The following is a 12,235-nucleotide window of genomic DNA, read 5'->3' on the forward strand; positions in this document are numbered from 1 at the left end:
TGAGACAAAACACAACACAACTATAAGACCAAACACAACATCTATAATACAAAACACAACAACTATAAGACCAAATACAACACAACTATGAGACAAAACACAACTTTAAAACAAAACACAACACAACTGTGAGAACAAACACTACACAACCATAAGACCAAACACAACACAACTGTGAGACAAAACCCAACAACTATAAGACAAAACACAACACAACTATGAGACCAAACACAAAACAACTACTAGACAAAACACAACAACTATAAGACAAAACACAACAACTATAAGACCAAACACAACACAACTGTGAGACAAAACACAACAACTATAAGACCAAAAACAACACAACTATAAGAAAAAAACAACTACAAGACTAAACACGACACAACTATAACACAAAACAACTACAAGACGGAACACAACACCTATCACACCAAACACAACACAACTATAAGACAAAACACATCACAACTGTGAGACAAAACAACAGCTCTAAGACCAAACACAACACAAAACACAACAACAATAAGACAAAACACAACAACTATAAGACAAAACACAATAACTGTAAGACAAAACACAACAACTATAAGACAAAACACAACACAACTATAAGACCAAACACAAAACAACTAGTAGACAGAACACAACAACTATAAGACCAAACACAAGACAACTATAAGAAAAAACAACAACCACAAGACTAAACACGACACAACTATAAGACAAAACACAAAACAACTACAAGACAGAACACAACAACTATAAGACCAAACACAACACAACTATAAGACAAAACACAACACAACTATAAGACCAAACACAGAACAACTACAAGACAGAACACAAAAACTATAAGACAAAACACAACACAACTATTAGACCAAACACAAAACAACTACTAGACACAACACAACTATAAGACCAAACACAACACAACTGTGAGACAAAACAACAATAACACCAAAAACAACACAACTATAAGAAAAAAACAACTACAAGACTAAACACGACACAACTACAACTACAAGACAGAACACAACACCTATCACACCAAACACAACACAACTATAAGACAAAACACATCACAACTGTGAGACAAAACACAACAGCTATAAGACCAAACACAACACAAAACACAACAACAATAAGACAAAACACAACAACTATAAGACAAAACACAATAACTGTAAGACAAAACACAACAACTATAAGACAAAACACAACACAACTATAAGACCAAACACAAAACAACTAGTAGACAGAACACAACAACTATAAGACCAAACACAACACAACTGTGAGACAAAACACAACAACTATAAGACCAAACACAAGACAACTATAAGAAAAAACAACAACCACAAGACTAAACACGACACAACTATAAGACAAAACACAAAACAACTACAAGACAGAACACAACAACTATAAGACCAAACACAACACAACTATAAGACAAAACGCAACACAACTATAAGACCAAACACAGAACAACTACAAGACAGATCACAAAAACTATAAGACAAAACACAACACAACTATAAGACCAAACACAAAACAACTACTAGACACAACACAACAACTATAAGACCAAACACAACACAACTGTGAGACAAAACAACAATAACACCAAAAACAACACAACTATAAGAAAAAAACAAATACAAGACTAAACACAACACAACTATAAGACAAAACACAACAACTATAAGACTAAACACATCACAACTGTGAGACAAAACACAACAACTATAAGACCAAACACAACACAACTATAAGACAAAATCAACAACTACATGACTAAACATGACACAACTATAACACCAAACACAAAACAACTACAAGACAGAACACATCAACTATAAGACCAAACACAACACAACTATAAGACAAAAAACCACAACTACAAGACCAAACACGACACAACTATAAGACAAAACACAACTATAAGACCAAACACAAAACAACTACAAGACAGAACACAACAACTATAAGACAAAACACAACACAACAGTGAGACAAAACACAACAACTATAAGACCAAACACAAAACAACTACAAGACAAAACACAAAACAACTATGAGACAAAACACAACTATAAAACCAACCACAACACAACTGTGAGACAAAAAACAACAACTATAAAACCAAACACAACACAACTCTAGGACAAAAAAACAACAACTACAAAACCAAACACAACACAACTATGAGACAAAACACAAAAAAACTATGAGACAAAACACAACTATAAAACCAACCACAACACAACTACAAGACCAAGCACAACACAACTATAAGACAAAACACAACACATTTATAAGACAAAACACAACAACTATAAAACCAAATACAAAACAACTATAAAACCAAACACAAAACAACTACAAGACAGAACACAACTCGACCAAAAATAACAACTATAAAACAAAACACAACACAACTATAAGACAAAACACAACACAACTATAAGACCAAACACAACTATACGACCGAACACAACTACAAGACCAAATACAACATGACAAAACATAACACAACTACATGACACAACACAACAACTAAGTAGGTGACAGCTGACTGCTTTGCTGACGGACCGATGAGACAAACAGTAGAAAAGTTGAAAATGCGTAGTCTGACCACTTCTTTAATACTAATATACAGAATGTGTGTTAAAGTGTTTTCAGCACAACTGACTTGTGTCCTGTGTGGCATAAAGTTGTGTTGTGGCTTTATGTCATTGTGATGTGCCGTTTGTATTTGGTGTGACTTTTACAATTGTGCTGTAGCAGAAAGTCTTTTTGCCTTCATTCATATTGTCTTTTTGCGTTTGCATTTGGTGTCGGTTTCTTTAATCTATTGGACTGCCACAGGAAAGACCCGAAATCTACGAGCAGAGAGGACACCGCACCATGCACCTTTTTCTCCGAACTGTTTATGACCCAGTGCAGAAGCTCTTTATGACCCCCACCCCTTAGAAGCAGCTGCAGCTATGTAATCAGGAAATGCCCAAATAGACGAGGCGTGGATCTCCCTCCTCAACACTGTACGTGGGTGCAGGTCCACGCGCTCTCCTCATGAGCTAAATTGAATCCTGTCTCTGTTTGATTCCTTGCTTCTTGTCTCGTTTAATAGAGAGTTCGGTGTTTGAACCTGACACATGGAGCCGCTCCCCTGAGTTATTAATTATCTAATAAAGCATACTTCTCCCAGGTATTATTATCACCGCAGGACGACCATAAACATGCTACACAGCGGGTAAGAACTGGAGCAGACAAGAAGGCACGCCAATCGCTAAACTATCCGCTTAAATGCTGGTTTTCTTTATGCAGTAAAATGTGTTAATCTCGTTGTGATTTTATCATATCTGCTGCAGAAATATAAGAATGTTTATATTAAAACACACCGTCTGTGTCCCGCCCCCCGCAGATTAATGTACAGTAATCCCTCATTTAAAGTGAGCTGTTCTTAAAAGGAGATTAAAAAGATCTTGATGGATTACTTGTAGGTACTGTACTTTTATAGAGTACTGTAATCAATATGCAGTAAAAGCACACTTAAGTGTAATAATTAGAATCCACTTATTTTTACTCCCTGGACTAAACTGGCAGCAATGTGAGAAAAAAATATATATTTTTTTCTGTGCCATATGTGCACATTTTTCAAAAATACTTCACATAAATCAAACACTATGCAATAATTGGGGATTTACACCCTTGATAAATCAAATATTACATTTGTTATACCTTTTTTGGGGGAAACAACTGAATTTCAATCGTGTGAGCGGGGCTTCTCCTGAACAATATGTTAGAAGACTTGTTATTGGTCAGTATCAGATGATGGCGTGACCATATATGGGCATGCCTACTGACTATCGCCCTTAAGATTAGGCCGCCCATTCCGATTCGATGACCATGAGTAAGATCAGCTGATACCAACACTGATATCGATCACATGTATTAACTGTATTTTTTTAAACTTTTATTTATGCTGAGCACTTTTGACAGTTAACAATATCAACACAATATTTAAACTACTTTCTTTGTCTCTTTTATTGCATACCAATATTAGATCAAATAATCAAATAAAAACTACTTTTACGACTCATTTCAATACTTTACTTTTTGGCCTCAAACTTCTGCTTGTGTCCAGGGGACAAAAACATTTTGTAATTGATCATGTAGCTGGCACTTCTTCTCATCATCCAAACTAGTGGTCTACTGTGCGCCCGAAGACACAAACACAACATAATGCCACAAAACAACAACAAAAGACACAACACGACAAAATAAAGCAACAATACGACAACACAATGCCACAAAACAATAAAACAATGCTACAATACAGCAGCTATAAGCCACAACAATAATAATGCCACCACACAACAACATAAAGCCACAATCAAACACAACACAACAATAAGACAAAACACAACAACTATAAAGACAAAACACAACACAACTGTAAAACAAAACAAAACAACTATACAACCAAACGCAACGACATGATGCCACAAAACAACGACATAAAGCCACAACCAAACACAATACAACTATAAGACAAAACTCAATAACTATAAGACCAAATACACCACAACTATAAGACTAAACACAACTACTGTAAGACAAATCACAACACAACTATAAGACAAAACACAAAACTATAAGACAAAACACAACAACTATAAGACCAAACACAACACAACTATAAGACTAAACATAACTACTGTAAGACAAATCACAACACAACTATAAGACTAAACATAACTACTGTAAGACAAATCACAACACAACTATAAGACCAAACACAACAACTATAAGACCAAACACAAAACAACTAGTACAAGACAGAACACAACTATAAGACCAAACACAAAACAACTACAAGACAGAACACAATAACTATAAGACCAAACTCAACAACTATACGACCAAACACAAAACAACTACAAGACAGAACACAATAACTATAAGACCAAACTCAACAACTATAAGACCAAACACAACACAACTACAAGACAGAACCCAAATATAAGACCAAACACAACAACTATAAGACCAAACACAAAACAACTATGAGACAGAACGCAACAACTATAACACCAAACACAACAACTATAAGACCAAACACAAAACAACTACAAGACAGAACCCAACTGTAAGACAAAACACAACAACTATAAGACCAAACACAAAACAACTACAAGACAGAACCCAACTATAAGACCAAACACAACCACTATAAGACCAAACAAAAAACAACTACAGGACAGAACCCAACTGTACGACAAAACACAACAACTATAAGACCAAACACAAAACAACTACAAAACAGAACCCAACTGTAAGACAAAACACAACAACTATAAGACCAAACAACAACTATAAAACCAAACAACACTACAATGAGACAAAACACAACTATAAGACCAAACAACAACTATAAAACCTAACACAAGACTACTATGAAACAAAACACAACAACTATAAGACCAAACAACAACTATAAAACCAAACAACACTACTATGAGACAAAACACAACAACTATAAGACCAAACAACAACTATAAAACCACACAACACTACTATGAGACAAAACACAACAACTATAAGACCAAACAACAACTATAAAACCAAACAACACTACTATGAGACAAAACACAACAACTATAAGACCAAACAACAACTATAAAACCAAACACAACACTATTATGAGACAAAACACAGCAACTATAAGACGAAACAAAACAACTAGAAGACAAAACACAACAACTATAAGAGAAAACACAAAAACTGTAAGACAAAACACAACAACTATAAGACCAAACACAAGAACTATAAAACCGAACACAATACTACTATGAGACAAAACACAGCAAATATAAGATAAAAATCAACAACTATGAGACAAAACACAACACAACTATAAGACAAAACACAACAACTGTAAGACAAAACCCAACAACTATAAAACAAAACTTAACAACTGTAAAACAAAACAACAAATACAAGACAAAACAAAACAAACTATAAGACAAAACACAACAACTATAAGACAAAACAAGTATAGGACCAAACATGGAGGTGAAGATTGTACACGTATCGGGAGTTGACTTGTCAGCTGGGAGACAAAAGATAACAAGAGTATTTGCCAGAAGTGATCAGCTGTTGTGTTCGAAAGGCAATAATCAGCAATAGCGATCAAACACTTTCTCATGAAATTTGGCCGATACCGATTGGTGGCCGATTGATCAGCACATCCCCACTTCTAGGAGGAGGCCCCACCCACAAGATTGTTGAGTCGTATTTGTAACCCCCAAAAAATATTGCAACCAAAAACCCTATTTGTAACTATAAATTATATTTGAAACTAAAAAAAATATTCACAACCAAAAATAATATTATTTGCAACCCAAAAAAATATTTGGAACCCCCCCAACAATTTTTTGAAACCCAAAAAAGTATTTGCAACCAGAAGAAAATAAACATTTGCAGCCAAAAAAATACTTGCAAAATATTAGTAACTCATATAATATGGCTTTAAATGTAAAAATAAACTGAGTGGCTGTCAATCAGATATTTGTTATGCCGCAGATCAAATGAATTTACTGCAAATAAAGTGAAAGTTGTGCAGTCCCAATTGTACAAAATAAATAAATAAATACTAATTTTACTAATCTTTGGGCCTCATAGTCCTCCAGTGTCCAGGGAATTATTCTCCGACTTTGTAAACTTTAACGAAAACGACACACAACAGATGATTTTGTCATTAATCATGTACCTGGCACCTCTTCTCATCATCCAAACTAGCATGCTAATGTTTTCATACCGACAGCCATTAACTGTATAATGCATATGTTCCTTGACTGCACTTAAATGTAGAATTTATGTAGAATATATCTATATTATTCATATATTATATATGGCCCTGCGATGAGGTCACGACTTGTCGAGGGTGTACACCGCCTGCCGCCCGATTGTAGCTGAGATAGGCACCAGCGCCCCCAAAAAAGTGAATAAGCGGTAGAAAATGGAAGGATATTATATATATATATATATGTTATATAGGATTTATTATTATAATTGTCTATTGTGAGCGAACTGTGGTGCTGAATTTCCCCCAGGGATCAATAAAGTACTTTCTATTCTATTTGAGTGTCAGAATAATTGGATATAAGTTATCACACAACTTGTTTGCTATGAGTTCAGGTCGCCCTCCGTGAAGACAAAAAAAAGCTGTCTTCGATCTTATCAAGCAAAAGGCCGACAGCTTGTAAACCTCCAACGGAATGCGCCGTAGAGGTGTCGGTTTCTCAGATCTGGGACAGCCACAGGAAGGACCTCATCGCGACCCCGAAATCTACAAGCAGAGGGAGCCAACCTGACACCTGACACCGCTCCAAGCACTTTTTTGTTTGAACTGTTTATGCGCAGCTGTTTATGACCCCTTCCCCTTAGAAGCAGCTGCAGCTATGTAATAATGGAATGCCCAAATACAGGAGGAGGCGTGGAACCCTTTAATCAGAGCGTGGGACGACACTGTATGAGGGTGCATGTCGACCCGCTCTCCTCATGAGCTACATTTAATCCTGTCTCTGTTTGATTCCTTGCTTCTTGTCTTGTTTGATAGATAGCCTTATGTGTGTAGGAGGACATCACTTGTGCTTTGACAAAGGTGAAGATAAAAAAAAAGTAGCACCTGTGGTGTAAGGCTCGCTGTTGTTCTGCCCGCAGTTTTTCATCTTGACGGGCGACAGGCAGAGGGGCTTGACCACCTTGTGCGTGCCCTCACACCAGTAGGAGGTGCACAGCGCCAGGATGGACAGAGCCAGGGCCAGAGAGGTCAGGGTCAGAGAGAGCAGGGAGCGGGAACGTCGCGACAGGCGATCCATCATGGCTTTCCGGGGCGGACGCGGGGACGGAAGCTTCCGGCTGCCAGCTTTAATAAACAACAAAGTAACGCGAGCCCCACTCTTTTTCACCTGTTTGCTTCAAACAGCGACGTCCTCCATGTCCGGACCAAGACGCCCCCGCCCGCCGCTCATGTTGGACTCTGTGCCAAGAAATGAGATCAAAGATGAGAGAAAACAAAAGCAGAGATTACTTTTTTTGATGACATTAAAGCTGAAGCGCCGATCCAAATTATGTTTTGTCGCTAATCCCCGTCAATCTGCACGCTTTGTGCAATAGGTGTGTTTCTATCACACAATAGTCGCATTTCAACTCTGAAAAAAACATTATTATATTTCCCTGTCATGCAAGACTCAAAATACTTCTTTAGATTTTTAGTCATTCACTTTTTGAACTTTTTTCCCAATTTTTAGGGATTTATTTTTATTAAACAACATGCACTTAGGGGAATTTTTGGTCATTTATTTTTAAATCCCAAAAACATATTCTAACATTTTTAGTTTTCAGTTTTTTTTTTTAATTTTGGGGAATATTATTTTTAAATTAGGTATAGATTTTTGGTGACATTTTTTTTTTAAATCCAAAAAATTTATTCTCACATTTTTTGTATTACATTTGACATTTTTTAATCTTATTTTGGGGGCATTTGTTTTCATTAAACAACATGCAGATTTTTATTGGGATATTTTATCATTTAATTTTAAATCCACAAAATGTATCCTAACATTTTTGTATGACATTATAAAGTTTAGCATTTTTAATTTTCTGGGCATTTATTTTTTATTACATACAGATTTTTAGTAAGATTTTTTTAAATCCCCCCCCAAAAAATGTAATTACATTTTAAAAATGTTTATATTATTTTTGGGGCATTTGTTTTCATTAAACAAAATGCAGATTTTTATTGGGATTTTTTGTCATTTATTTTTAAATCCAAAACAATAATTCTAACATTTTTAGTCTGAGATTTGAAAGTTTTCCATGATTTATTTTTTTGGTCATTTATTTTTAAATTGCATACAGATTTTTTGTGGGATTTTTTTAAATCCAAAACATTTATTCTCACATTTTTTTCATTACATTTTAATTGTTCAATGTTATTTTTGGGACATTTTTTTCAGTAAACAAAATTGGGATTTTTTTGTAATTTAGTTCTTAATCCAAAAATGTTATCCTAACCCAGTGGTTCTCAAATGGGGGTACGCGTACCCCTGAGGGTACTTGAAGGTATGCCAAGGGGTACGTGAGATTTTTTTTTTAAATATTCTAAAAACAGCAACAATTCAAAAATCCTTTATAAATATATTTATTGAATAATACTTCAACAAAATATGAATGTAAATTCATCAACTGTGAAAAGAAATGCAACAATGCAATAATCAGTGTTGACAGCTAGATTTTCTGACGACTTTTTCCATAAATATTGATGTTAAAGATTTTTTTTTTTGTGAAGAAATGTTTAGAATTAAGTTGATGAATCCAGATGGATCTCTATTAGAAAACCCCAAAGAGGGTACTTTAAGTTGATGATTACTTCTATGTGTAGAAATCTTTATTTATAATTGAATCACTTGTTTATTTTTCAACAAGTTTTTAGTTACTTTTATATCTTTTTTTCCAAATAGTTAAAAAAAGACCACTACAAATGAGCAATATTTTGCACTGTTATACAATTTAATAAATCAGAAACTGATGACATAGTGCTGTATTTTACTTATTTATCTCTTTTTTTCAAACAAAATGCTGTGCTCTGATTAAAAAAATGTTCACAGGGGGTACATCACTGAAAAAAGGTTGAGAACCACTGTCCTAACCTTTTGGTGTGACATTTTAAAGTCACACCAGGATCTCTTCTAAACGGTAACCTGTTTCATTATAAACATACCAAATAATACACTACTGTTGGAATTGAGAATTAATTGTGCTCGATTGAGAATCGATTCGGAATCGAATTGCCACCTCAGGCATCAGAATCCCAGCAGGCACAAGACATTGAAACAACGTTGAGAACTTCTTGACGTTGAGCAACACAAACCTAACGTTGAAAAAACACGGTTTTTGACGACGTTTATTCAATTTCACGTTGTAACGTTGATTTGAATGTTGAATTTTGGTCATTTCGTAACCAATATTCTAAGACAAAAACACAACGTTGAAACAAAATGCTGTTTGACAACCTTTAATCAATGTCAGATCCTGACGTTGATTTTACCAATGAAATTTTGGTAATTTCCCAACCAACATTCTACAACACAAATACAACGTTGAAACAACATGCTTTTTTTTACGACATCTATTCTATGTCAGGTTGTGACATTGATATGACCATTGAAATGTGGTCATAGCTCAACCGATATTCCATCCATCCATCCATTTTCTGCCGCTTATTCCCGTTCGGGGTCGCGGGGGGCGCTGGCGCCTATCTCAGCTACAATCGGGCGGAAGGCGGGGTACACCCTGGACAAGTCGCCACCTCATCGCAGGGCCAACACAGATAGACAGACAACATTCACACTCACATTCACACACTAGGGCCAATTTAGTGTTGCCAATCAACCTATCCCCAGGTGCATGTCTTTGGAAGTGGGAGGAAGCCGGAGTACCCGGAGTGAACCCACGCATTCACGGGGAGAAAATGCAAACTCCACACAGAAAGATCCCGAGCCTGGATTTGAACCCAGGACTGCAAGACCTTCGTATCGTGAGGCAGACGCACTAACCCCTCTGCCACCGCGAAGCAGCTCAACCGATATTCTACAGTAAAAAAAAGTTGAAAAAAAAGCTCAACCGATATTCTACAATACAAACAGGTTGAAACAACATGCTTTGTGACAGCGTTTGATCAATGTTGTGTTCGGACGTTGGTTTGACGATTGAATATTTCCTAACCAATATTCTACAACACAAATACAACATTGTAACAACATTGTTTGTGACAACATCTATTCAATGTCAGGCTGTGACGTTGATTTGACCATTGAACTTTGGTCATTTCCTAATCATTATTCTACAACACAAGTACAACGTTGACACAACATGCCTTTTTGATAAATGTTGGGTTCTGACGTTGGTTTGACCATTGACATGTGGTCATTTTCTAACCAGTATTTTAGAACACAAATATAATGTTGAAACATGCTTTTTGACGACATTTATCAATGTCAGGTGGTGACGTTGATTTGAACGTTGAAATGTGGTCATAGCTCAACCAATATGCTATAATACAAATACGTGAAAACAGGGGTGTCCAAAGTGCGGCCCGGGGGCCATGTGCGACCCGCAGGTAATTTTTTAACGGCTCGACGGCACATTTTAAAAATACTATGGGAAAAAATTAAAAACATAAAAACAGAGCAAACAGGTGAAATGTAACAAGAACATGTAGCAATGTTTACTCTCATAACACAAAGCTGCTATGCAGGGTGTTTCTTTCTTTAAAAAAAAAAAAAAAGTGAATCAAAATCAATTATGAATTATTGACCAATTCAATTCAATTTGGGGGCAAATGTTGCATAGTTTGTGTTTGCCATATAAAAAACTAAGGTGTTTTTTTTCAATGAACGGCCTAAAACGAACAAACAAAAAACAAACTACAGAAAAACTTAAACTTGACGAGTAGATCTGAAGTTGATCTTGAGACCATTGTGTTAGAAGTAAACAGTAAAAAAAATAAAATATTATTTATTTTTTTACACTTCAATGAGTAGGACCCCTTTAGATCAGTGTGTTTTGTTTTTAAGTGTCATTGCACAAAAAATAATAGTGAATTAAAATCAATGGTGTTATGAGTTGTTGACCTTTTTACGGCTCCAATTATTATATAATCTCTAATCTTCTACTTAAAAATTTTATTGGGTGAAAATATTGCATATTTTGTGTTTTTTTTCCATTAAAAAAACATGGTTTTCTTTGACAAAAAGAGCACACAACTTCAATCTTTAAAAACGTCATATTAACAGATAGACCTAATGTTGATATAAAGATTTAAAACTTGAATAATAATAAAAATAATAATACTGAATAACGACACATTTTGAACATTTTTTTTTTTTTACCAAAACCCTTTGGGGTCCCCGGGATCAAGCCTGAGTGGAGGCCTGAATGTATATTTTTTATACATACATTGGATTGTTTTTTAAAATAAGTGGCCCCCGCTTGCTTTTATTTTTCAGTGCGCGGCCCTCAGTGGAAAAAGTTTGGACACCCCTGCGTTAAAACAATGTTTAATCAATGTTGTGTTCGGACGTTGGTTTGACCATTGAATATTTCCTTACCAATATTCCACAACGTTGAAACAACAACCTTTAATCAATGTCGGGTT

General features: G+C 35.4%; 1 protein-coding gene across 2 annotated transcripts in view; it reads right to left on the reverse strand.

Moving 5' to 3' along the window:
• The window catches only part of si:ch211-149k23.9 (germ cell-specific gene 1-like protein), a 53,532-nt gene that overhangs the window by 40,472 nt on the left and 825 nt on the right, over positions 1–12,235 (reverse strand). For both annotated transcript variants that reach the window (XM_061915335.1, XM_061915334.1), the window contains exon 2: positions 7,703–8,056. In XM_061915335.1, the coding sequence (XP_061771319.1) occupies positions 7,703–7,898 (196 nt within the window). In that variant the 5' untranslated portion in view covers positions 7,899–8,056. The remainder of the gene's footprint in view (positions 1–7,702; positions 8,057–12,235) is intronic.

The sequence above is a fragment of the Nerophis ophidion genome, linkage group LG11, assembly GCF_033978795.1.
Source record: "Nerophis ophidion isolate RoL-2023_Sa linkage group LG11, RoL_Noph_v1.0, whole genome shotgun sequence".
NCBI lineage: Eukaryota > Metazoa > Chordata > Actinopteri > Syngnathiformes > Syngnathidae > Nerophis > Nerophis ophidion.